This window comes from Thamnophis elegans, chromosome 2, assembly GCF_009769535.1.
Source record: "Thamnophis elegans isolate rThaEle1 chromosome 2, rThaEle1.pri, whole genome shotgun sequence".
Classification (NCBI taxonomy): domain Eukaryota; kingdom Metazoa; phylum Chordata; class Lepidosauria; order Squamata; family Colubridae; genus Thamnophis; species Thamnophis elegans.
In genome coordinates, this window is record NC_045542.1 from 10,056,779 (window position 1) to 10,084,600 (window position 27,822).

Here is a 27,822-nt window from a genome sequence, read left to right on the forward strand (position 1 = left end):
ACGAGTGGTAACCAAAAATAGGCCGTGCCTGGAGGGATGCTTTGATGCTGATCTCAACTGAGGAACTGTCTTACTGTTCCAACACAGATGACTTGATGTGTTTTTGTCCCCAGCTCTTTGCCTGCAGTGTCATGATGTCATACTCACCCCTGTTAAGGGACAGTGGCTGCAATTTAAGCAAGCTTTTTTTTGGGGGGGGGAAGCTAAGCAGAACTAAATGATTCTGAGGAAGCAGAAGGATTCCCATCCTCCAGTTGAATTCTCACCTTGATTTGATTCAGTGAAGACTCTCGAAGATGGTTTTGCTATTAGCAAAATACATGCAAGCACAAATTTGCCATACTTTAGGAATAAAATCTGAGTTTCTAGCAGTGGTGGGATTCAAATAATTTACCAACTGGTTCACTGTCCTAATGACCAGGTGGGTAGGTGGGGCTTAGTGGTCATGTGACTGGGTGGGCTTGGCCAACTCAAGATCACTCAGGTTGATGGGCGCTTTGCCTTAGCTGTTACAATGTAATAAGGGTTAACCGGAGAGGCAGTTTCTGTAAGCAGGGTAATAAAGATTAGGCTAGAAACAACACTAGAATGTTTCCTTCCTGCCTTCCTTACAGGATTAGCCCTGTAAAGTGGAAAAAAACCAAAAGGAGATTTCTTCCAACAACCGGTTCTCTGAACCTCTTAGAAAGTTAAGAACCGGTTCTCCCGAATAGGTGCGGACTGGCTGAATCCCACCACTGGTTTCTAGCATTTGAATTAAGTTCACGGCTATTACTGAATCTGGAACCCAAGTGCCGGGTTCATTGACGGGCTGTCCCAAGTAGTGACAAAATGTGTGAAAAGTTATAGTCAAGGGTTTCAGTGCCAGATCAATTAAAATTCTAATTTCTTTGTTGAAATTAGTCATCACCGGTATTTGTTTTGTTTCTCTTATTTTGCATTAATTAAAGTCCGGTTATCCATTACTGTGCTTCTCTTACGCATACAATTGCAACCTCATCCCTCAAGAAGTTACAAGCCCTGATTTACACAAGTAGTTCTTGACTTACAACATTTAGTGGCTGTTCAAAGTTACAACAGCAGTAAAAACATGACTTACAACCATTTTTCACACTTATGACCTTTGCAGCATCCCCACGGTCACGTGATTAACATCTGGATGCTTAGCAACTGACTCACATTTATGATGGTTGCAATGTCCTGGAGTCATGTGATCTCCTTTTGCGATCTTCTGACAAGCAAAGTCAATGGGGAAACCAGATTCACTTAACAACCAGGTTACTAATTTAAGAACTGCAGCGAACAAATGTGGGGACAAAAGTCATAAAATGGAGCAAACTCACTTAGCAAATTTATCACTTAGCAACATAAATTTTGGGCTCAATTGTGGTTGTAAGTCGAGGACTACCTGTATATGATTGAAGAGATTTTAAATAAGCCATTAGTAGTACATTAACAGTACTACATTTACTCCAAAAGAAGATAAATGAAAAAAAAAAGAGTGCAGAAATAACTCATTTGCTCCCCTACAGTAATGATGTTCTCAGAAAATCCTCTCCCTGCACTGTGATCCAGTTTTTTCCCCTTTTTTCATGCTGAAATTCTGATTGGGAAAGATTTCCCTAAGTGATAAATTTTGAAAAATCAAATCAAGCAGACTAAATCTAGCTTGTTGTTTGAACTTCATTCAGTTATCAGCCTGAGTTTCATTCAAGTGTTATGTATTTCATACATATTTCTGATGCTGAAAGGCATCAGAAATTTGAGGCATCAGTTCAATATAATTTCAGCTATGCGCTATTGAGGTGTGGGCTCCTTGGTTCTCTCTGAGCTGGGTTGTTTTCTTGTATACATTTCATTACTAAAGTAGATGACATCATTAGAGGTATCAGTGCTGATGTTACTTAGTTTGGCAATGAAATGTATGCAAACAAACTAGCCCTAGGCTCAGCACCAAAGACCTCACAGTTCAAACCCTGAGCTACAAATATTCTCTTTTGTCAGTATTAAGGTGCTGGCTACCATTTGGAAAAGATTGGGAAAGGAATAGTATAGTCCAGTGACGACGATCAAGGATCTGTGGTAGTTACAGCTAAACAAACCCTCTTTTTTTTTTAGTAATATGCTGTGAATAATATGCCCTGAGACATGATTGTATAACTGTCATAAGCACTTGACTGATTCTCGCCAGTGACAGGTGACTTGTACAATACTTGATAGAACAGCCTGCTTTCCTACTGAGGTATTGAAATATTAACTTCCAGAAGTCTCAGCTGCAGGGCCAATCAGAAAAGCTGGTGGTTTTATAAGGAAAGCTTTCCTTCGTTTTTCACGCACTTATGGAAGTTCCATTTAGCAATAGCAATAGCAATAGCAGTTCGACTTATATACTGCTTCATAGGGCTTTCAGCCCTCTCTAAGCGGTTTACAGAGTCAGCATATCGCCCCCACAGTCGGTCCTCATTTTACCCACCTCGGAAGGATGGGTAAAGGCTGAGTCAACCTTGAGCCGGTGAGATTTGAACCACCGAACTGCAGTTAGCAGTCAGCTGAAGTGGCCTGCAGTACTGCACTCTAACCACTGCGCCACCTCGGCTCTGGCTATGGTGGCTGAAAGTCATCATGGCACATCTGTTGTCCTCATCAAATTAATTTGTTTTAAAACAACCTGACTTAGTAGCTACTAGGAAATAACTCAATAACTTCATCATCATATCTTTGCATTTTCAATTTAAGCCCATGGGGGAATTACCCTTTGCTGCTGTTCATAATCAGATATGAGATTCTCCATGCCCCAGTCTAAAGTAAGAGAAGGTAGGGTTTCTATGTTGAAGTTTAAGGGAGCGTACCTAAGCCCCGTGGTTGCCCATCTCTTAGTGACCGAATGGGGACAGTCAGACTGATTTATCTACCTTTCTTCCTCTTAGGAAAGCATCTCCTTCTGGGTCGGCCTGACCCGCCGGACCTTTGCTGGACTCTGCATAGCTATACTAGCTTATTTTATTTGGACCTACAAGGACCCAGCCAAACAGAGCCAAGAGGTGCTGCAGAGTCTGCAGGAAACTCGGAAAGAGATTCAGCAACTTTTACAAGAAACAGGTAATGAAAGAGGAGCCGTGTGTGGTTGTGGGCTTGAGGGAGAGGAAATAGCTTTGCTTTGCCCAACACTCTGTGTCAGATCTTTTGATAGAAGATGCACAGAATGCTTCTGGCGCTTCTGCTTATCTCCAGGTTGGGGATGCTAATCAAAGGAAAAATCTTTAGTAAGGAAGGCAGTTGGCTGAAAATAGGGAAGGGCTTGTGCATGTACAAGTACTCCAAGTTGTTCATCTAATTCTATTTCAAAGGGCTGGGCTGCTTGCGCAATATGTATGAATGCATCATTCCTTCTTAGAAATGTACAATAGGAGATTTGAGAGCTCTGATTGCCTAATGATTGCTAGCTAGCATCTCCCTTGTCCTTTTGCATAGCAGAAGAGCATGTGAGTGCTTTGGGGAATGACATACCATATTTTTGGAGTATAAGATGCACCTTTCCCCCCCTAAAAGAGAGTGGAAATGTTGCTGCGTCTTATACACTGAATACAGTCATTTTTGGCCACCCAAAGTCCCACCCCTGCATCCCATTTTTGTAAAAAATGGGCCATTTTTCACAAAAATGGGGGCATTTTCCCCTTTCCGCCAGCCCTGCTGAAGCCTGCAGAGTGCTCCTAGGGGCTGGGGAGGACAAAACCTTTTTTTTCTTACTTATCTCTTCAAAATCTTGGTACGTCTTATACACCGATGCATCTTATAGTCTGAAAAATACGGTAGGTGCCTCTGTATGCATTACAAGTAAATGAGACATGGAGTTGCTAAAGACCATGTAAGGAGAAAATCCACAGGCTTCAGCCTGCACTCTAGTTGAGGAATTCTGGGAGTTGAAGTCCACAAGTCTTAAAAGTTGCCAAGGTTGGAGACCCCTACTCTAGTGTTCCAGACCTAAATAAAAGAAAAATAATACATGATGTAACAACCCTACTACAATATAATCTTGTCTCGCCGTATAGAATACAAGCATGTCAGACTTCTAAGTCTTGATAGGTTCTATCCATCATGTGCTACCTGGGATTTTTCTTTTTCCAGAGCGGCTGTTGGCTAACCCAGAGCTTCTGTTTCAAGACACCAAACCTAGAACAGAAAAGGAGGTTTCGACTGATATGGGAGTCTCAAAGCTGCTGTTCTGTTCAGAGAAGAGAGCTAAAATGGATGCAAAAGAATATTGGGCTGAATATCAGAGAAGTGAGTGCCATCTTGGTGGAGGAATGGGAAAGTAGCAGGTAGAATTTAGTGGCTAAGGGGCAGATCCTGGAGAAGGGGAAGTGCTGTGTTAAATCTCCCACCCTCTGTGTGAAACTCCGTTGGATGATTCTGCCTTGATCTCTCTTTTCCTGACCTATCTTACCAAATGGCCACAATGCTGAAATTTGGTTTTGAAGGAAGAGCAAACCTCGAAAAAAACTAAACTTTGGAAGCTGCTCTTAGCTGCAGTTGTGTCTTCAAATCATATCTGATGCTTCCCCACTCACCCCCACCCCATTCCCTACAACAATGAAACAAATAGGCTTGAACAGACTACTTTCGTTTGAATCCTTTTCTGGGAATTGCTGACATTGGCTGACTCAGTCTATGCTTGCGCACTGAATCGCAACAAATAGTCAATCACATTTTAATCTAATCTGTTTTGCAAACCTGGCTTGAATATGATTCAGTATTTTGTACCAATCCAGAGAATGGGGATTCCATAGGGAAGCATGTCTACCAATACAACCTTAGTATTTTACAACATATAAAAGATAACATGACTGCCGTCTACTTTCCTCTGTGCTATTAATCTCACAAATACAGTATACTCTACAGAAAGGCAAGGGGAGAGACAGCTTTTGATTAATGGTAGAAAGAACCCTACCTGATCAATATTAGAAAAATTATTTGGAAAGGACAGTAGCTTGTTGTCAATATGCTTCTCTAACAAATGCTTTGTGAAACTTTGTTGTAGTTCCTTCTCTAGCAGACTGTGAAAACCAAAGCTGGGCTGTAAAGCAGTTGAACTACAAACACAATCTGCAAGCAGTTGGTAAGTGGACAATAAATGCTGTTTGTAGGCTCTCAGATTATTTACAGCTCTGGGAAGAATCTATTGAGAACCAGTGTAATAAGCCAGGGCTAGAAACCAGGGGTCTATGAGTTCTAGTCCCACCTTGGGCACAAAGCCTCTGGGAGACCTTGAGCCAGTCACTCTTTCAGCCCTAAGACACAAGCAATGTCAATCACTTCTGAAATCTTGCCAGGAAAACTCAGGAACCTGTCCAGGCAGTTGTCAGGAGACAATGAAGAAGGATAAGAAAGACTAAAGCTACAATTGTGTCAAGAAATCCCTTTCCGAATCCCTTTTGGGTTCAGTTAGTACTAGGCATATTGATTGGGTCTGTCAGGAGTAATCCAATAGCACATGGAAGACCATAGAGTCCTTGCATATAGTGTAGATAATATCAAGGCCCATGCAGAGTGTTTGTGGTAAGCCAGCATTGGGCTTCTAAAGCACATCCAACAGCAGCCTTTCTCTCATCATCAACAGCAGTTGGGATTCTGCTGTGGCTGCTATCTGAAGATGGCAGGAATTGTTCCTTTTCACTAGCAGCAGCAGCAGCCTTCTAATGAACCTTCCCAGTTTGGGCAGATGAGAAGAATTTTAGGCAACTGATAATGATTTGGCTACTCAGAAAGATTTTTTCTCTTGGGAGACCATTAAGGTGTACTAACATGAATCCATCTTCAACATTCTCAATAATTCTTGTGTGAGATCAGTGTTTAAGCAAATGCGCCTTCATAGAATTGGTCTGGCTCCCAGAGGCTGGTATATAGTCTCATAGAAGGGAATTTGTACTCATTCCTAAGAGCATCTTTGAAAGTCATTCAACACAGTGGTTTTTTTTCTCCTATCAGATGAGATACGGACCAGTAGCCCCAGACAGAGAGGATGGCCATCTTCCCAGACTCATTGTTCATTGTCTCGCCGGCATAGGCAATCCCAAAACGTGGCTACTCAGCTGCTGACAATCTCTATACCTGTGGAGGGGGTGAGTTAAAGCCAAGTGTCACACCACGTCATTTGATGAAGAAATTATTCTACGGAAGAAAACCACGCTGCTACTAGGGATTCTGGGAGTTATAGTGTAATGTTCATGGAGGGCACCTTGAACTTATGAAATATTGTTCAAGGAACTTCTCTATCTTGCTATAGAATTTGGCGGCAGTGGGGTGGTGGTGGTGTTAAATAATCCTCCGTTTTCCCTAATAGGCCCTAAATGCCCTCATGTTGCAGGGCCGATTCCCAAGCTATGCTTTTTCGAGTACGGGAATGGGGTAAGTTAAGCTAAAAGTAGGGAGAAATGATTTAGAAGCAATAACCTTGCAGAGGAAAGAATTGGTCTCCAAGAATTCACTGTGACCAAGGTTTTATAGCTGGGCTGAAATCTGCCGTGTTCCAGTTCACTGATTTAAATTTGTGTCCTGAATTATGGAAGATAGTGGGGGAGGGGTGGTGGCTGTCTTCCATTCTGACTTAACTACACTACGAAAGCAAGAGGTAATGAAGCATCCACGATGGCAGCACCTTTCTCAAGTTTTGGGAACTGTATTCCAGTCCTTGGTTCACTTTCGCATTTCAGCAGATATTGCACATTTTCTATACATTTGCACCTTTTATGATTTGTATCCTTCTCTGACTTTTGTGACATGCATTTAGCCAACTTACTTTCTGCTACCACACTGTAAAATTCAGTAATTAGTTTACTCGTGGTTGCTTACCTTTCAAATCCTGGATTGAATTGATAGCAAATGCTGTGTGTGTGTCACAATATATTTGCATAATTCTGTTTCTGATTAGAATCCTCTTTGGAGAAGATTTTTTTTTTTAATTGACCCAAGAAACAGCCTGACTGATGGAAAAGGGCTTATCGCATTGCAGCAGGTCTGGGACCAATAGGCTTCCCATCTCATGCATATTTGAGAAATAGCTTGTATATTAGAAATATTAAGAGTGTCCCTGCTCTAATTACATGGCTTTCGATCATGTAACAGAAAAAAGCGAAACAGTGCTGAGATTTCACAAACTTTTCATGTTATGCTATTATTCTGCAGCAGAAATGCTTCTCTAAATATGCTTCTCTTAAGTTTTTTTTTCTGAGTGTCTCTGCAGAAATAGAATCTTTCATTCTTTTAAAAAGCACACTGCATTATACACAAAAGTCTTCTCCCAGCACAGGGCAATTGTTTCTTACCTGACAATCAATGAATAGCCCAAGGACCGGGTCTCCAGATAAATAACTAATATTTATTTATATAGCCACCCATCTTGCATCCGTCACTCTGGGCAGCTTACAATTGAATTAATAATAAAGCAGGGCTGTGGATATTTTCTATATCTGAGGAACCTTCTTCCTCTAATGGGCCTATGCCATTCACTCTGGCAGAAGAGGCCTTCTTCGGACCCCTAGTCAAGAAATTTCAGCTAGTGAGGTCAAGAAGAGCAGTGGCTCCTGCATTGTGAAACACTTTGCCTCCAGAAGACCCTCCTGGCCTTCTGGAAGTGCCTTAAAATTTGACGTGCTTCGCTGTGGGTGGTTAATTGAGCGAGAGACAAAAGCTCATCCCCCTATCACCCATGCTTTTTGGTATTAACCTTTTTATTTAATTATTAACACGTTTAATGCTTTTGTACTTATGCTTTTACATAATTGTAGTGGCCCAGGGTCAGTGTCGCTAGTGTGATGGGCAGCTGTATAATAGATAAATACTATGTTTGTCTTGCCTGTTATAGACACCGCGGTACAACCTTCGGCGCCGCCAGTCTCTACAAGACCCAGACTCTTTCACAAGTCGATAGGCCTGAGCCCCAGATGTCTGCAAGAGCAGCCAAAGACGTATAAATAACTCCACTGTGTAACGATGCAGCCAAAGGAAGCAGCATCTCTTTTGGCAAGGTTTTGGTCAATAATCACACTTCTTTTGAGTAAGAAAATAATCCATCTGGGACATATGTTTCCTTTTATTTGATTTTTCTCCGAGTATCCTAAGATCTCTAAAGATATTAAAGAACCTGGGCAGGCAAGAGTTGAGCTGGATATTATTATGCCTGGGTTTGATGTGGCCTGCCTCATATTCTTTATCTAGCTTTTGATTTTCACTCCCTGGTTGGCAGGACAATAGATCAATAGACGGACAACAGTTACAAAGAATTTTTTAAATTAATTTTAATTAAGTCTAGAATTTCTCTCCATACATGATTTGGCCCAGTAACCACCACCTTTTTGCAACTCTGACTAGAACTGAAGTGTCCCCCTGAGTCACTGTTCTCAAGAACGGCATTCCTGTTCGGCATTCCTGTCCTCTTTTTGAAGAGCCGAAGTCTACATCTGCTTTTACCTCTGTTCATTCAAATTTGGCACTGGAGACGCTTGAGACCGAGTTGGAACGAGACTTTCTTTTTTGTCAGTCTGCTGTGATATTAAGGGCCAAATCTGAGACAATGTTAATGCAATTGCACTCTTATTTTAACAGTCTAATTTTAACCTCTTCAATAAACTTTCTTGTCAAAACAGCTCATTAGTTTTTCATAGGCCTGCAGAGGTCTGTTCCACAATGATGCGTGGGTGTGATGGGAACTGCTTTGCATCCTTTCTCCTATGGGTGCCGTGATGGAACAGCCTTCCTGAGGTAGATCAATAGCAGCCCAGCCTCCAATTTCCCTCAGTCATCCTTCAAGCTGAAATTCATGGCTGCTGTCAAGCTTGCAGATAGTTTGGTTGCAATTTTGTCTATGGAAAAATGGGCGAAATGGGATTAGAATCTAAACTGTTTTTGCAAAAATCCAGTTTTTAAAATATGCAAGTAAAATATGCCTTTTACAAGAACACAAAAAACCCACTATAGTTAAGTATATGCGGGGAGAAATCACTCTTGAATTAAGCAGACCTCTCTGCTTCTTAAAACAGTTGAGCCAACATGCTTTTATTTCAGTATTTTATTATTAGGACAAACTCCCTTATGATTACTTACTTCCATAAAAATGAGGGCAGGAAACACAACAATTAGTAATTACAAATGACAATGTTTATGAACCTTTCCTTTTAAAGGGAAAGAAATGAACGAACCAAGATGTTTCCCTGAACATGATTTCCTTATGTTCTCTGTCAGGAGAAAAGGCGACATTGGGGAAATTATGATCCATTGTCAGCCCGTCAAGGTAAACCAGACTAAGGAATCAATGCCGTATACATTAATACTACTTTTAATGTAACAAAATCTTGCAAGTCTGAGTAACTTTCCTTCTCCCTCACTTTATTTTTGTTTAAATTACGGAGGGGCCTGTCTCAAGACACCTACTCAAGTTACTTTTTTGGCCTGGGCTCAGGCCCCCATTTATCTGACTGCTGCCTTGGTAGCAGCTCCTCCTCCATTCCCTCCTCCCTCTAAACCCAAATACGGTCATTAAGCTATACAACCCCAAGAGGAGCACAGTATCATCAGACTGGCAAGCTGATGCCAAGAAATGACACCCACTCCCCTCGCATGAAATCCCAATGGGGGTTAAGTAAAAAATCAGCTTCCCCACCTGCTCGCTTCTGACGCTTTCTGCGTTTCTTGCTTGCCGCCCGGAGGCCTTGCCCTTGGTACAGAGGGTCCAAGGCTGAGATCTCCCCTAAATTAGGTGCTCTGGGCACTGCTTTGGCTGCTTCTATTAGAGTCTTGTTCTTGGACTTCAGCTCTATAGTCATTGGGCCAAGCTAGAGGGGGGAAGAAGAAGAAGAAGGCCTCGTTGATTTGAATGGACACTCAAAATGCATTTATTTATGTAGCTGCTCTCTTGATAGTGAAAGAGTGGTAAATTTGTATTAACTTTTGTCAGTGACCAGCATAGAAAAAAAAGGAAAGTATTCAATGGTATCAAATGTACTAATACAGCACATCTAAACAAAATTCTTGCTTTCGCAAAGCATTGAAGATCTATTGGGTTTTTTTGCCTCAGGCAAAAAAGGAGAATTTGTGAAGCTGTTTGGGTTGAATTGTTTCTAGTGCTATTTGCTTTATGCCTTATGTCTGTTTATAACATTCTATTGTTGTCTTAATAACCCAAGTCATTTGTTCAAAGATGGCAGCCCAAGATAATTTATATATTTATTGTCAAATTATTTTATGACGTTGAATACTTAACTTATTCTTCAGAACTCAAGAATTTTAGCTCTGATGGTTTGCACTGCTGTATCTCCTTATTCTCTATTCTGTTAACCATCAGTGCTCGTCTCAATTTATGTGAGGATTGAGACTCACTCTTACACTTTCAATTTGCCCATATCGCTCACCAAAACACAGCAAAGCTTGAGTGCTTTCTACACAACTGACATCCCAGTGAGGTAAACTTCCAGACCTGTTGATCTGGTTACCGAATTTTACAATTTTGAGATTAATTTACCAAACCTGAGAAAAAAATTGGACGAGAATATCTTGAGAAATGTTTCCTGCAGAATATCCAGTCCCTTTTCTCCTGTTTCAAATCCTGATAGTCTTTTAGCTCCATTTTATAAATCCTCAACTCTCCCCACCCAACCCCCTTATCAGTAGAAATATTATACATTTCTCAGGAAAGTGCTATCGCTGAGACTTCTAATCTCCAGTTAGCGTGAATTATAAAATGATTCTAGAAGGTAACTAGAACTCTTTGGAAAGAATATCTAGGGAAAAAAATCCTTTAGTATTATTTTACAGGCTTTTTGTTATGATGCTTCAAACAGCATCTATGGAAAGAGGGTTTTTGTCCTCTGAAATCTGGTTGTTATCCTAGCTCCTGGGAAAAGATGGTTCAGTTCAGTCTTATTTTAGTTAGGTCGGATATTCTTCTGATCATCCATGGTCTCTTTTTATATTTATGGTTTTTCTTTTATCTATCACCTACCCAGAGTCATGAAGAAATCAGGCAGCCTTGAAATTTGATGCTGAATAAATACATAGATACATACATACATAGAACTTATATACATTAAGATAACTTCTCCCCTTAGATCAGTGTTTCGCAAATGCTGGCTGGGGAATTCTGGGAGTTGAAGTCCAGACATCTTCAAGTTGCCAAGGTTGAGAAACACTGCCTTAGATGGTTCTACATTCAGTGCCTGTTATTTAGAACCGCAGAAGCCTGGATGCTTGCCAAAATGATAGCCTATGAACAACCAAGGCTGGGGCTCATACCTCATCATCCTCATCTTCTTCCATCTTAGTCCCCTCTTCTTCTGTAATATGCAGCCCTTCTTCCTCAGCCATTTCAATTTCTGCCCCACTAGTTAGGCCCGAACCCTCCAAGGAGATTCCCACAGGACCAGAGATTAAATCTATCCAAAAACAAACAAACAAACCAGAGTTCTTAAATTATAGTCAGCCTTGAATGGAAAGAGGCTTAAAACAAGGAGCAGTATTCAGTCTGCTGCTTCACACTACACATGCTAGGCCAGCTGGATGAACAAATCCATCCTGAGTCGTAAATCATAGTTAACATAGTTTACAGAGCAACTAACATTCCAGCCTAGTATCATTTATTCAACAAACTAGTTAAGTTACCCTTAACTTATCGTGGGACCACAAATGTAGGACAAGGGGAAGAGAAATGAAAACTATATCATGTTGGATTTTGTGGAAGACTCTATGTTCAGTTATACCTATTCTAACAGATCAAAGAAAAAACAGGAAGAGGAGGAGGAGGAGGAGGAGGAGGAGGAGGAGGAGGAGGAGAGAACTGAGAAAGGCACAACAGCTTTTACAAAAGGGAAGGAGAAATGATGGGAAAGAAAGAGCTGCTTGAAGAAGATCCTGGTATGTAAGATGTGTAAGAATATTTCACACCCTGCAGCTTTTTATAATTATATGGCTACAGCATTATTACATAAGTGGACAGATACTCTCTGCTCTTGAAAGAATGTGGAGAATTATGCTGAATTGCAGAACAGACATATCTGGGACCAGCGGAAGCTACAGAATGTTCTCCCTTTTTTGTCAGTCTCTTGCAGAAGGGATGACATATACTGCAGTGTAAAAACAGCTGTTGGGCTGGGTGTCAAACTCCTGTCGGTCATAGATAGGAGGCAAAAGAAGAATCGTATGGTGGCAAAATCTTGTGGAAAGCGGTCCCATTTCCCCAACCACTTACTAGCCAAAGCCTTCTCATTCTCCTGCTCCAGTGCCTCAAAATCGAAAGCTTTGCCCATCTCCGTCACAATCTCAGCACTGATGTGAGTAGGAAGAGTGTGTGTCTCGGGGGGATGTGTGAAATAGCTGATTTTTCCACTAGAAAAAAACAAAAAGTACAATATTTACTTATCGTATTTAGACCGCCCATCTCTCTCATAGAGTGACAGATTGTAAGTTTTATAGCAAGGATTGATAACTTTTCAGGCCACAAACCGAAGACAGACAAGAGAGCGTCCCAAGTTACATCATCTTGTGCAAGGTTGTGACTACTTCATAAATTAATGTCAGCATCACGGGGAAGGGATGGCCATGTTGTTCACCCCAGCTTTATGTTTATGTTATGTTGTTTTATGTTTATTTTATTTATATGCCGCCCTTTTCCCCCAAAGGGGACTCAGGGTGGCTCACAACTCAACCAAGGGAGGGGGATACAGACAAAAATTAAAGCAACACGCAACAATACATAATTTAAAACAGTTCTTTAGCCCCAGGCCTGTCGGAACAGCCAGGTTTTAAGGGCTTTGCGGAAGGCCTGGAGGGTGGCAAGGGTTCGAATCTCCACGGGGAGTTCGTTCCAGAGGGTCGGAGCAGCCACAGAGAAGGCTCTCCTCCGGGTAGTCGCCAGTCGGCATTGGCCGGCGGATGGAATTCGGAGGAGCAATAGCAATAGCAGTTAGACTTATATACCGCTTCATAGGGCTTTCAGCCCTCTCTAAGCGGTTTACAGAGTCAGCATATCGCCCCCCACAGGCTGGGTCCTCATTTCACCCACCTCGGAAGGATGGAAGGCTGAGTCAACCTTGAGCCGGTGAGATTAGAACCGCTGAACTGCAGATAACAGTCAGCTGAAGTGGCCTGCAGTACTGCACCCTAACCACTGCGCCACCTCGGCTCACCATCAGATTAGGAGGCCTAATCTGTGGGATCTAATCGGTCTATTGGAGGTAATTGGCAGCAGGCGGTCTCTCAAGTACCCAGGTCCAATACCATGAAGGGCTTTATAAGTGACGACTAGCGCCTTGAAGCGTATCTGGAGACCAATAGGCAGCCAGTGCAGCTCGTGGAGGATAGGTGCACCCACGATCGCTCGCGCGGCTGCATTCTGGACAAGCTGGAGTCGCCGAATGCTCTTCAAGGGCTGCCCCATGTAGAGCACGTTGCAGTAGTCCAGTCTAGAGGTCACAAGGGGGAAAAGGAAAAGCTTCCTACTACCACTACCACCACCCCCCCCAAACACTTTTGTAGTAGTTCCTATTATTTTCTTCTTTTCATGATTTCAATCCCCACTTGAATTAGATCTGCCGGGTGAATAAGACAAAGAGAAAGGAAGAAAGGGGCTTGCATCAAAGACAGTTCCTGTGAAAAGCTCAAGAACTTTGTTCTTTTTATTAAAAAAAGATCCTATCTTCCACTCACCTCGTCCAGTCATTTAGTACCGTTTTGGCAGCCTTCTCATGGTCTGGCATTCCTCCTTTTTTCAGCTTTCCCTGTCGCTTGGCCAAATACGCCAAGAATTCCATGGTGTTCTGAAAATCTGGCACGCTGAAATGTTGCATAATCTTTAAGTAGAGGGAATTTAGGGAGAAGAGAGTGATGAGGACTAGAAGCCAATCAAACTTTTCTTATCCAACCCGGCCGTTCTATTTACTTACATCGCAGAGAGAGGTCAGGTTTTTAGCACCTGGACTTACTATTTAGTTACTTATCAGGGAAAGACTACACTGGGCAGGGGAACAATGTGATGATACCCTCTTCTTCCCTCTGCCCAGAAAGCAGAAAGAAATTGCATTTCAGATACTGATGTTAAACTTTCAATGGGTGATTTCTGAAAACTGCCAGAACCAAAACAACCCAAATAAAAAGGGGTTTAATTATTTTCTAATCATTTTTTAAAAATCAGGGCGGTTGACATTTTGCTAGAGCTAATCAATGGAGGCTGCAGTTCTAGAAATCTAATTACTTTGGAAGAAGTACCAGGAGTGCAGTACTGGTAGTTCTACACATGTAGAACTGAATAAAATCCATTTCAAGTACAAATTTTGGTGGGCAAAAGCTTTCCTGATTGATACATTTAAAAACCTCCAAAATACCTGTAAAGCTACATACAGGTGAAACTCGAAAAATTAGAATATAGTGCAAAAGTTCATTTATTTCAGTAATGCAATTTAAAAGGTAAACTAACATATGAGCTAGACTCATTACATGCAAAGCAAGATAGTTCAAGCTGTGATGTATCATAATTGTGATGATTATGGCTTACAGCTCATGAAAACCTCAAATCCACAATCTCAGAAAATTAGAATATTACATGCAATCAATAAAACAAGGATTGTACATAGAACAATATCGGACCTCTGAAAAGTATAAGCATGCATATGTACTCAGTACTTGGTTTGGGCCCCTTTTGCAGCAATTACTGCCTCAATGTAGCGTGGCATGGAAGCTATCAGCTTGTGGCACTGCTGAGGTGTTATGGAAGACCAGGATGCTTCAATAGTGGCCTTCAGCTCTTCTGCATTGTTCAGTCTCATGTCTCTCATCTTTCTCTTGGCAATACCCCATAGATTCTCTATGGGGTTCAGGTCAGGCGAGTTTGCTGGCCAATCAAGCACAGTAATCCCACGGTCATTGAACCAGGTTTTGGTGCTTTTGGCAGTGTGGGCAGGTGCCAAGTCCTGTTGGAAAATGAAGTCAGCATCCCCAAAGAGCTCATCTGTGGAAGGAAGCATGAAGTGCTCCAAAATCTCCTGGTAAACAGCTGCGTTGACCCTGGACTTAATGATGCACAGTGGATCAACACCAGCAGATGACATGGCTCCCCAAATCAACACAGACTGTGGAAACTTCACACTGAACTTCAAGCATCTTGCAGTGTGTGCCTCTCCATTCTTCCTCCATACTCTGGGTCCTTGGTTTCCAAATGAGATGCAAAAGTTGCTCTCATCAGAAAAGAGGACTTTGGACCACTGAGCAACAGACCAGGTCTGTTTTTCTTTAGCCCAGGTAAGACGCTTCTGACGTTGTTTGTTGTTCAGGAGTGGCTTGACAAGAGGAATACGACATTTGAAGCCCATGTCCAAGATCCGTCTATGTGTGGTGGCTCTTTGTTTTTAATACTTTTTTTTATTTAAAATAAACACAACATCCTTATTTACATGCTGTTGAAAGTGTATCAGTTGGTTACAAAAAGACTTTCGTGCCTCTCTTCCAGTCAGAAAACATAATTCATATTAACTCAAGCATTTTAACTCAAATATTTATACATGTCACCATAATCATATCTCCATTTTCATTTGACTATAATTGTTTAAGCGTCCATCATAAAATATACCAAGATTTAATACATAACCCACATATTGGCCTTTTAATTACTATTTCTAAAATCCTTCACTAAATCCTTATGTCCTATTCTAGCTAAACATCCATAATATTTAATAACAAAGTTTTCTAATCCTCCTTTCCAAATTACTGTTTAAAATTTACATCCAGTTTCCTTATGTTATACACATATCTATATATACATTATTCTTATCCTTCCTTTATTTGACTATATCCTATATCATAACATTTTCCCCCTAATCAAAACTTTAACTGTATCTAACTTCGTTCTTTTTTTTATTAATCTTTATGTATAATCCAAAGGGATTTCTAATCTTCCTTACATGGGTACCATTCAATATTCATATCCAATTATACTCATCATAAAACTATACATTATATACATTAGTAACTATCAATTATTTATTTAAACTATATCTATTGTCAATAAATTTCACTAAGTTTAACTAGTTTTAAATTATATTCTTCCATCTATCAACCTGTATCTTTCCAATAGCGAAACAGTCTCATATCTTCTGCCATTTGTGGTCCCAATCCTTTAATCATCTCCTTGATCAACTTTACATGGACTCCTCTTAGCAACTCCTTACTTATAAGATCTCTCATGTAATCTTGAGGCCCTTCTTCTGTTTCCTTAGTCAGCTTTTCTTTGATAGTCAGTAGTGTTATCAATGCTATTGCTAATAAAATTTCTCTTTAAATCCATAGATTCTTTGGTTTTTTCTTCTTCTGTATCTTGCCCTCTGGGATAAATTTCCCCTCCATTTAATTCCTCTTTCAGTATTCCACCCTTTCCATTTTCAGAGACAAACCAATCACCATAAATATCAGCAAATTTAATCTCTTTATATTCATTTTCCACTTCAATTTTTTGAGTTTTAACCACCACATTTTGCATTTGATAAACATCCTCAACTTCATCATATTTTGCTGTTATATGCTCTAAGTCTTCCAGCTTCTTCTCTATCCTCTCATACGTATTTGATAATTTCTGTATTTCTAAAAATATCTTTTGCAGCTTAAGATTTCTGTATGCTTTTGAACTTGTGCCATTCTCTCCAGCTAACAAACACAGCTGCTCTAGCTTGGAAGGTTAATAAAATTAAACATAGATTCACAGAACTGTTTTGTTTTCACTTTTCTCTGGTTAAAGATATACTTCAAAGGGAGATCTGTATGCTTCCCTTCTTATCACTCTCTATAACCAAGCAGTGAGACCTTGTAGTGCCAAGCCAAAACAATCAGTGAAGAAAAAAAAAGTGTTCCATTTCCAATACACAAACTCCAATACACAAATCTTCCAGCCTCCGAGTACCAGTGTTATTGTTGCAAATTTCCTAATTTCTTTTGTATCTTTTTTATTTCAAGTTAGAAAAAAGAGTCCAATTTTTTAATGGTTAGAAAAATACCCACAGTAGTGAAAGAGGAAAATTTTAGACTATAGGTTACAGAGAATAATAAAAGAAAAAATAGAAGAAGAAAACTTAATCCATTCATTTTAAAAGGCTTGCATAAATTCCATCCATGAACATAGCATTTAAAAAGTAAGATAACCACTGTCCAAAATCATTCCAAATTTAATTTCGCCGCTTGATTCTTCTGTTCTCCAATTTAAATTAATTTTAAGTTTTTTATAGGCAGTCTTTTTTTAAAACAGTAAAAGTTCCTCACCAGCTGGAAACACTTTCTCTTTCCGTATCCTTTGGAGCCGCCCAGACTTCGTCAGCCTTGGCTGGATTTTTTGTCGCCAGCTTGAAGAACTTCTCTTGCATCAATCAAGAACTTTGCAATGTCCCTGAGGTCAGCAAGACATATTCTTCCTGTTTACCATCTCTTTGGGACGGTTTAGGTCCGATTAGACCACCCAGCAGCAAAAGTATTGGCTACAGTCTCGGAGCATCGAGACCGCATGTCCATATCGTCATGACGTTGGCTCCTCTTCTCTGTGTGTGGTGGCTCTTGATGCACTGACTCCAGCCTCAGTCCACTCCTTGTGAAAGTCCCCAACACTTTTGAATGGCCTTTTCCTGACAATCCTCTCCAGGCTGCGGTCATCCCTGCTGCTTGTGCACCTTTTTCTTCCACACTTTTCCCTTCCACATAACTTTCTATTAATGTGCTTTGATACAGCACTTTGGGAACATCCAATTTCTTTTGCAATTACCTTTTGAGGCTTTCCCTCCTTATGGAGGGTGTCAATGATGGTTTTCTGCACAACTGTCAGGTCAACAGTCTTTCCCATGATTGTGATTCCTACTGAACCAGACTGAGGGACCATTTAAAGGCTCAGGAACCCTTTGCAAGTGTTATGGCTTAATTAGCTGATTAGAGTGGGACACTTTGAGCCTAGAATATTACACTTTTTCACAATATTCTAATTTTCTGAGATTGTGGATTTGGGGTTTCATGAGCTGTAAGCCATAATCATCACAATTATGACAAATCACGGCTTGAACTATCTTGCTTTGCATGTAATGAGTCTATCTCATATGTTAGTTTCACCTTTTAAGTTGCATTACTGAAATAAATGAACTTTTGCACGATATTCTAATTTTTTGAGTTTCACCTGTATCAAAGAAACTATGTTAAGAAAAACTTAGCTGGTGTACATGCTACAACAGCAGTATGACCTCCTAAAACTGCATGCCTCTGCTAAATTGTTATCTGCCACGTATCTTTTGTATTAAAATGCCAATAATATGTACATTCTTTAAAAGTGTTGCTCAATTAAACATGATCCACTTAATGCCTACTGCGTTTTTTTTTTTAAAAAAAACCTTCCATACAATAAAATCATATTTTGCAGCAAAAGTAACACCAATAGCAATAGTTCCCCCCAACATGTTGATTCAGATCTAGTTGGTTTAGTGAATTAACCCCAATGCTTGAGATTGCCCAACATACTGAACCACAAACCAAACAACCATGTATTAGTCTAGTCTAGTGTGTTGTGTGAATCTAGGCATGGGACAACAATTTAAAGAACCCAAGTTAAGATTCTTGACCAAAGTCCTTTTGAAGACACGTCATTTAGCAAGCATATTCATCTTTTTTCAATGTGATTTCAAGGGGAAAAGGAGCTTCATCCAAATTAGCATCACTAAAATTCTTTAAATTTATAGTTCTCTGTTCTGACCCCCCTCGTCCCACACCAACACACTCCGAGCCAAAGATAAGTTATGGCATTTAATTAACAGACAGACTGGTCCTTGGCAGCAAACCGGCACAGACAAGCTTGGGCAGCAATCCAGCCTGCCAAGCTCACAATAATATTCTCCAACATTAGTTCCTGCGTTGACTTCTGCAAGAGGGGCATGTGCACAAGCAGTCCTTTTATAGTCTGGAGAGGAGCCTAATGACCACCAGCTGAGTGCAATTACCTCCTGTAACTGCGCAACTGTTCCTGACGCCTATTAGCTCTTCAGTGCCGGGCATCCAGGAACAACTCACTGCTGGCGTCCGGCTCACTCTCCCTTGTCTCCTCCCCACTGGTCCAAGGCTCAGGTGCCTCCTGGTGGCCAACCAGCCTCTCTGCGCCCTGCTCGGAGTCGGAACCCTGTCCAGGGTCCTCCACATCCTCCAGAGCCGACTCATAGGGCCCCTCACTGTCGGAGTCTGGTGGCAGCTCCAACAGCTCTTGCTGGGCCACAACAGTTCTCCATCTGAGAACCATTATTTTTGCTAACACCTTTTCGTAGTCTCTGAAAAGATCTTGGGATTCTCAAGCCCCACCTTCATAATTTTCCAGATTATTCTCCCCTCCACATACTCTGTTCATTCTTTCAAGACCACCCATACCTGCTGCTTGTTGCATCGTTTCAAGATGGCCTCCACTGGACTCACGGGGTCTGCCAGTTGTTCTATCCTGATGCAGTTTCGCAGAATCATGGCAGCATCTGAAGTAGGAGAAGCCATGACAATCCCTGGACAATCTAGGAGTTTTATGTGCTTGTCCAGCTGCACTTCTTGTAGAGACCTAAAAGGGGGGGGGGAGATAAATAAATGAGAGCAATCACTTCAAAATGCCAGCCTTCCTGCCTATAAAGTTAATTTTCTAAAACTTTGTTTTATATTCCTTTGTTGTCCCAAAGCTAAAACAACCAGATCAGAAATTAAAATGTTAAGGTTTCTTCTAGGATGGCAGATCATTTCTTTCTCACCACAGTTCTTATATAATCCCATTTCCCTACTGGAATGTTTATGTTCAATAACTTTATCGATCTGCATCTCCTCTGAGCGTCAGGAGAAAAAGGGAGGGAGGGGAAGATGGTAAACCTGTTTAGTCAACATATGTTTTTAAGAAGGCTGGCCAGCAACTGTCTTTTCAAGAATCATTATTTCAAAGGCATATGTGCTTTGAGACTTGTGGGGTTTTTTCCCCTTTTCTTTTTTTGGAGAATGTAACTATAGTTAATCTAAGTCATTTCAAAACTAGGCAAAGTGGGTAAAATAAACTAATGGGCAGAAAGTGGCTAAATTTAGCCATTGCTTTATCATGATTTACTATTTATTCAACCACTACTGGTTCAATTCACATGTCCTGAGTCACGAAGAATAACTTATAGCTGGTAAGGGTAGATGCTGAATAAACACAAATTAGAATGGAATAATAGAGTTGAAAGGGACCTTGTAGGTCATCTAGTCCAACCCCCTGCTCAAGCAGGCGACTCTATCCCATTTCTGACAGATGGCTGTCCAGTCTCTTCTTGAAAGCTTCCAGTGACGAATTAAATCATCTCATGGATTAGAACAAGATATAAAGTAGTGAACAAAGTACTCTGTGACTTGTACAGAATTTTTATTCCTTTTTGTTTTTATTTTACAATCCCAAACCTTCTCTGGCCTACTATGCCCAAAACTATATGCTAACCCAACTAAATAATTCTAAGCGCTTTCACTCATCCAATCCATACATCCAATTCTGCACGATGTTATCAAAGGAAAAACTGTCTTTGCTACGACTGGGAGATAAAGCATAAGGGAATCCGTGAATTTTTATCTCTCTTACATAAGCAGCACCACAGACCTCCTACAGCATTCCTTGATTTAAAATGAAAAGAAGCGAAACTACGAGGTTGACTACCCAGCACTTCCGATCTGATGCCTCACTTCTAATTAGCACCTCAGCTTGGGCACATACTTGGTGATGCCAGGAGTGGCACCCGTACTGCAAGCTCGGGTCCTCTTCAAGCTGTTGATCAAGCTGCTTTTGCCAACATTTGGGAAGCCTGCAGTCAGGGATATAGAGAAGGCAAGCCATCAATCAGCAAGCACATTTCCATTCTAGTGATTTCTCCCACACAAGGCACTGCTATCTTCCACTAAACTCTTTTCTTTGCATTTTACACAAGAAAAAACAGCATAACCAATAACTCCCACCAACATTTTCCTTTGGACTAAAAGGCAGAAGAAAAGCTGGTAAGGTTCATATCAACCTCCCTCAACTACCTGAAAGAAACTCCCCCAAAATGGGCCCTTCCAAGGCTGTAAACTTCCAAGTCCTCAATCTCTGCAGTTGGGGAAGGCTGGTTCAAGGGTTCTAAGGAAGCTGAGGACCATGGGATCTAAATCTTCCCTTACCTGCCTCTTCCTTTCCTCTCATGATAAGAGCCGTGATGGAGCAGTGGTTAGAATGCAGTAGCAATAGCAATAGCAGTTAGACTTATATACTGCTTCATAGGGCTTTCAGCCCTCTCTAAGCGGTTTACAGAGTCAGCATATCGCCCCCACAATCTGGGTCATTTTACCCACCTCGGAAGGATGGAAGGCTGAGTCAACCCTGAGCCGGTGAGATTTGAACCGCTGAACTGCAGATAGCAGTCAGCTGAAGTGGCCTGCAGTACTGCACTCTACCCACTGCGCCACCTCGGCTCTTATAAGTACTGCAGGCTAATTCTGCCCACTTCCAGGAGTTCAATCCTGACTGGCTCAAGGTTGTCTCAGATTTCCATCCTTCTAAGGTTGGTAAAATGGGGGACCTAGATGGTTGGGGGCAATACGCTGACCACTTAGAGAGGACTGAAAAGCGCTATGAAGCTGTATATAAGTCTAAGTGCTAAGTGCTATTTGTGGGCCACATCACTTCCCCAGCTAGGATTCTTCCCAGTTTGAACTATGACCCAGCTATCTCCTGGCTTCAACTCCCAGAATGATAGAAGGGCCCCTGGCTTTCATCCAAGGCCAAAGGACCCTCCTGCATTGGAAAGATAACGGCTAGGATTCTATTTAGCTACCGCAAAGCAAAAATGTGGAACATTTCCCGGTTTGCCCTATTGGGTCAGCTGGAGACAGACAAGGTAAGGAAGACAGTAAGCTAACTTACCCCCATTTTGACACACTTCAGGTATCTTATGACTACAATTCATAGAATTCCCATCTTAAGCAGGAATTCCAGGAATTGCAGCTTCCTCATTTTGGAAGGTGTCACATTGAGGAAAGCTGTTTTTTTTCCACTTTGTCCACCCCTCAAATAGAGGCACGCTACATACCCACAACTCCAACGGTGATAGTTGTCCTGACATCCTGATTCCGGCAATAATTTGCAAGCACCTTCACGAGGCAATCCGCCCCAACACAGGCTGCACTGCCTAACAAGTCACTTGATGCTCGGGCTACGGGGACATGGCTCCGTTGCTAAAAGGGAGAAAGGAATTATTGCTTAATGTCCCCTGGCACTTGCTTTCGATGTCCCAATCTTCAAATGTCCCCAACTATTACAAAGTCTTTTTCTGTGCTTAATCTGTGTTTCCCATCTCCCAGAACCCAACAGTCTCTTTCTGCCACTTAGATCCTGTTCTGACCCCCCTCGTTCCACACCAAAGCACTCCAAGCCAAAGATACTTTACGGAATTTATTAACAGACAGGTCCTTGGCAGCAAACCGGCACAGATAAGCCTTGGCAGCAATCCAGCCTGCCAAGCTCACAATACTGTTCTCCAACATTAGTTAATGCGTTGACTTCTGCAAAAGGGGCGTGTGTACAAGCAGTCCTTTTATAGTCTGGAGAGGAGCCTAATTACCACCAGCTGAGTGCAATTACCTCCTGTAATTCTGTAATTGTTCCTTACACCTATTAGCTCTCCTGTGCTGGGATCTAGGAACAACTCCCTTGGCTCCTCCCCACTGCTGACCTCCGGATCACACTCCCTTGTCTCCTCCCCACTGGTCCAAGGCTCAGGCGCCTCCTGGTGGCCAACCAGCCTCTCTGCGCCCTGCTCGGAGTCGGAACCCTGTCCAGGGTCCTCCACATCCTCCAGAGCCGACTCCTAGGGCCCCTCGCTGTCGGAGTCTGGTGGCAGCTCCAACAGCTCCTGCTGGGCCACAACAGATCCTATGTATAAACACCAGGTATTGGACTGCCACCCCAGCCAAATCTAATCTATTGGAATATGGTGAGCCCCTTAACCTCTTCTATAATAGGAAACTCTAAAAACGGAAGGGGACGGGGACATATAGATCACATTCAAAGGAAGGCCCAAACCAATACACCTTATACAGTACTTTAACAAAAGAAAAGAAAATATAACATTAAAATACATGAATATTTGTTCAGTATAAATGTCATAAAACAAATACTTCTTATCCGCCAGATTTTCACAAGACTCCTAAACCATGAAAGATCCTAAACCATGCTATCTCACTTGAAATCTTGCTAGGTTTTGGCAGTATTACATGAGTTTTACATTCTTGCTATATGCCAGGAGTGTTTAATTTAATTTTTGGGGTGCATGGACACTGCCAAGGGATGTTGTAGGATGTTGCCCATCTCCACCCCGTTCTCAAAGTGATCTCCAATAAAAATAATAATCTTTTAGAGGTAAAATATCATTAATCCATTGCAGCCATCCAATGGTGAAATTCAATTCTTTTTACTACCGGTTCTGTGGGTATGACGGGGGAAGGATACTGCAAAATCCCCATTCCCACCCCACTCCAGGGGAAGTTTACTGCAAAATCCCCATTCCCTCCTGATCAGCTGGGATTCGGGAGGCAGAGAATAGAGGGGGGGTGGGGCCAGCCAGAGGTGGCATTTGCCAGTTCTCCAAACTACTCAAAATTTCCACTACTGGTTCTCCAGAACCTGTTGTATTTCACCCCTGCAGCCATCCATCACCTACCAGGTTTTTGCTCTGTTGCTGAGTGGAGGATTTGAAGGCCACGGTAGGAAATTCATTCCTCAGATACTTCAGCCATTTTGCAACGATCTCTTTGGATACCAGATCTGAATCAGGAATAGATTGAGAAAGTGAAGGAGTCACTTTAAAAAAAAATCATTCTGGTGCCAATTCACTGGGGCAACACCTACTCTCTTGTATGCCAAAGGCACATGAGTTACCTTTTAAAATCGTGTGTTTCAAAACTATAACTCTTTTATGGTCTCCAGACAGAAGGCTAAATCAATAACATCAGTGACGTGCGGTGAGTTTTATGGCTGGTGAGGCAGCTTTTTAGACTTGTAGACTTCAACTCCCAGAATTCCATAGCCAGGCATGCTCAGTTCCGATTTAAAGCGACAGCATTTTTGCCCCTTGCAAAATAAGTTTTCCCATTCTTTTTCTTCTCCCTCCCCCTCCTTCCTCCCTCTCTCCCTCCCTCCCCCCTCTCTCAAACAGACACACGCACACAGAGAACATGGATCCCTCCTCACTCACTCTCAAACAAACACAAACACAGAAGTTGGATTGGATATATTTTCCAAAGGCTTGAAAGCAGCTCCTCTGCCATACCCGCCCCCTTCCCCTGCTGCCTTCCGATCAAACTTTTTGAATTCCTCTCCCCTCCCCACACACGCACCTTTTCCAGCTGTTTCAGAGATGATTTCAACTCTGCTTCTCCCTGCCCTGTCCTGCCCTCCCCTCATGAAAGGCCAGAGCTCTGTCAGACTGAGCTAGTTGCTCCCAGAGAACTCTAAAAAGTCTCTAAAAATGCCCTTTACAGGAGGTGAGAGAATACGTGCCTCATTTGCATAAGGAATTTTTTGCTTGTTAACCCTTGGTTATCACTTAAAAGGCGAAAAATTCCTTATGCACAGGAGGCCCCTAGTTCTCTGGCCTCCTCCTATAGTTAACACTAAGCACTGTTCCAAGTCACTGTGACTTAGAATCTGGTAGCAACTACCTTGGCTTTAATTATTTTTAAAAAATTCTTTAAAATTCTTTCCTTTTCCTCATGACTGGTGAGGCCACGCCTCCCCTGCCTCTAGTGACTGCACGTCCCTGAATAACATCCCCAATTCCCCAGACACAAGCTGATTTCAAAATAACCTTGACTACCTTCTACTTAAACAGTCAATGCTACTAATATGGATTAGAATATCCAGCTCACTTATCCAACAACCATAGAAAGAAAATTGATACCTGATCACCTATCTACTTCAACTGTCATTGTGAATGAATGAGCAATGAACAAAAAATATATTAAAAAATTATCTACAGCTAATTGAGGCCAAATGCAGCATTTTGCCAAACTCTGACTTTTTCCCTTAATTCTACTCTCTGCCACCCAAACCCTGAATTAAGTCACGATTGCAATGATTCTGAATCAAAGCAAAGCAACTGCAAAATAAGCCAATGTAATTCAACACTTTATTTCAAGTATATTTTCTGGATTCCCTCGGTGCAGAATTTGAATGTGTAAGGAGAAACCCTTAGTAGGTCTGATCTCATATTCTTGAGTCACATCAAAGCCTCACTTCCTTTCCACAAAGAACCAGAGCCGAGGTGGCGCAGCGGTTAGGGTGCAGTACTGCAGGCCACTTCAGCTGACTGTTATCTGCAGTTCAGCGGTTCTAATCTCACCGGCTCAAGGTTGACTCAGCCTTCCATCCTTCCGAGGTGGGTGAAATGAGGACCTGGATTGTTGGGGGCGATATGCTGACTCTGTAAGCCGCCTAGAGAGTGCTGAAAGCCTTATGAAGCGGTATATAAGTCTAACTGCTATTGCTATTGCTAACCTAGTATTGCTACTTACCTATTTTATTCAACACCAAAACCAATCTCTTGTTGGTTCCAGCCTGCACCACTGCCTCTTCAACCTGGGGGCATCGGCAACCTTGGGGATCGCGAGCATCAAGGACTTCCAGGATCACATCGGCTGCTTCAATTACCTGGAGAGAGTAAAGAACTGGAGGCCATGGTGTCCAACACTGATCCAGCCCACCCCAACAGAAGCCTCCCCATCTACAGCTCTATTTTTCTTGGTGCTAAATCACATCCGTCAAGTCACTTCCGTCTTCACTGACCTTCCTGAACTCTTTGTAATACGCCTTGCAGGAGCTGTCTTTTTCCAGCAGGGAATGTTTGGCCAATTGCTTCAGATCCATCTCCTGTGGGAAGAAGATGATTATACCATGGCACGACAAAACCACGGTCCACTAAAGTGCGCCCGATTAAAGCGTGTACCTGACGTCATCAGCAGCGCGACAAATATGACCGCGGAGAAAAAAGGGCGCTTTAAAAGGCGCTTTTAAAGCAAGCCGATTCACATAAAGGTAAGGGTTAGGTTTAGGTTTAGGTTAAGGGTTAGGGTTAGGTTTAGGGTTACGTTAAGCGTTAGGGTTAGGTTTAGGGTTAGGTTAAGGGTTAGGTTTAGGGTTAGGTTTAGGGTTAGGTTAAGGGTTAGGTTTAGGGTTAGGTTTAGGGTTAGGTTAAGGGTTAGGGTTAGGTTTAGGGTTAGGTTAAGGGTTAGGTTTAGGGTTAGGTTAAGGGTTAGGTTTAGGGTTAGGTTTGGGGGTGGGTTAGGGTAAGGTTTTCGCGTTAATTTTAACTTTACCGCTCACAGCGTGATGTTTTCGTCGCGCTGTGATGACGTCAGGTACGCGCTTTCGTCAAGCGCGCTTTAGTCTACCGCGGTTTTGTGGTGGAACCGATTATACACACGGCCAAAGGGATAGAATTAAAGTTCCACTAAGACAGATGGCACAGAATAGGTTCTTATAGTTAGAAAACAGGAAAAGGTTAAAGGTAAGAAGTTTCCACTGTTTAGTTGTGTCTGACTCTAGGGGGCGTTGCTCATCTCTGTTTCCTAGCCGAAGGAGCCAGCATTATCTGAAGATGTTTCCATGGTCATGTGGCCTGGCATGACTACCGTATTTTTCGGAATATAAGACGCACTGGAGTACAAGACGCACCAAGATTTTGAAGAAGCAAATTAAAAAAAAAAAAAGTTTTTGCACTCTGCAGATCTCCCCAAAACAACCCATTTTTCGTGAAAACGGGCCCATTTTTTGTCAAAATAGCCTTTAGCCTTTAGGAGGCTTGTCGAGTGCTCCTGGGGGCTGGGTGCGGGGGCAAAAATGAGCAAAAAACAGCTCACTGCTCATTTTTGCCTTCCCCAGCCCCCAGGAGCACTCTGGAAGCCTCCTAAAGGCTATGCATGGCTATTTTTGCAAAGGAGGCGGGGTTTCGGGAGGCCAAAAATGATGTATTCAGTATATAAGATGCACCCAGATTTTCACCCTCTTTTTTGTGGGAAAAATGTGTGTCTTATACTCCGTAACATACGATATGTGCCAAGGCGCATGGGACGCTGTAACCTTCGCACCAAAGTGGTACCTATTTATCTACTCACACTTGCATACTATCCAACTTCTGGAAAATAGAATCGGTATGGTACCCTTAATTTCACAATGCGAGATAATACATCATAGCTGCATTTCTACTTATACTGCTGCCTACAAAATAGTTATTATTTGATTGCTGCTGTAAAAGAAATTCATTTCCTACTAGGGAGAGGCGTTTTTACTCAAGTTGTATATAAACAGAATAAAAACTTCCATAAGAGCCTTTTAAAATGCAGCACTGTTCTCTAAGAACATCATTTCAAATTGGTTTAGAAAACAGAGCTATGTATTTAATCATCCCCCATAAAATATACCTGTGCTTTGCACTCTATTAATCTTGCAATCTCTCTTTGAAATATCATGCTTTCCCATCTACTGTTTTCTTGATACTCTGCTTTTAATAAAAACTTTTATTGATCTGGAACTCCAGGCTGCTCTCTTAGACAAAGTTTACAGATAAGCAAGCCATTCATTATCATTTCCCTTTTTACATATCTTTTTTATTAAATTCTTTGAAAAATGTAGATTAAAAAGTACAAAAGGAACATGAATCAAATAGATCAACCAGCAATTTTAAAATGTCACTATATTCTAAAATATCATTACCGTGTTTCCCCGAAAATACGATCTGTCCTGAAACTGAAACG

At 41.8% G+C, this 27,822-nt stretch overlaps 2 protein-coding genes across 5 annotated transcripts in view; one reads left to right on the plus strand and one right to left on the minus strand.

Moving 5' to 3' along the window:
- Nucleotides 1-8,641, plus strand: part of LOC116503040 (protein GAMETE EXPRESSED 1-like) — a 25,476-nt gene extending 16,835 nt beyond the window's left edge. For all 3 annotated transcript variants that reach the window (XM_032209162.1, XM_032209163.1, XM_032209161.1), the window contains 5 exons: nt 2,928-3,099; nt 4,126-4,281; nt 5,039-5,116; nt 5,986-6,119; nt 7,862-8,641. In XM_032209162.1, coding sequence (XP_032065053.1) covers nt 2,928-3,099; nt 4,126-4,281; nt 5,039-5,116; nt 5,986-6,119; nt 7,862-7,927 — 606 coding nt within the window. In that variant the 3' untranslated portion in view covers nt 7,928-8,641. The remainder of the gene's footprint in view (nt 1-2,927; nt 3,100-4,125; nt 4,282-5,038; nt 5,117-5,985; nt 6,120-7,861) is intronic.
- Nucleotides 8,481-27,822, minus strand: part of GNL3L (G protein nucleolar 3 like) — a 27,197-nt gene continuing 7,855 nt past the window's right edge. For both annotated transcript variants that reach the window (XM_032209158.1, XM_032209160.1), the window contains 11 exons: nt 25,856-25,939; nt 25,585-25,720; nt 23,733-23,836; nt 22,104-22,248; nt 20,756-20,843; nt 19,414-19,591; nt 13,693-13,835; nt 12,236-12,372; nt 11,284-11,423; nt 9,656-9,827; nt 8,481-8,858 (listed from right to left, as the gene is read on the minus strand). In XM_032209158.1, coding sequence (XP_032065049.1) covers nt 8,791-8,858; nt 9,656-9,827; nt 11,284-11,423; nt 12,236-12,372; nt 13,693-13,835; nt 19,414-19,591; nt 20,756-20,843; nt 22,104-22,248; nt 23,733-23,836; nt 25,585-25,720; nt 25,856-25,939 — 1,395 coding nt within the window. In that variant the 3' untranslated portion in view covers nt 8,481-8,790. The remainder of the gene's footprint in view (nt 8,859-9,655; nt 9,828-11,283; nt 11,424-12,235; nt 12,373-13,692; nt 13,836-19,413; nt 19,592-20,755; nt 20,844-22,103; nt 22,249-23,732; nt 23,837-25,584; nt 25,721-25,855; nt 25,940-27,822) is intronic.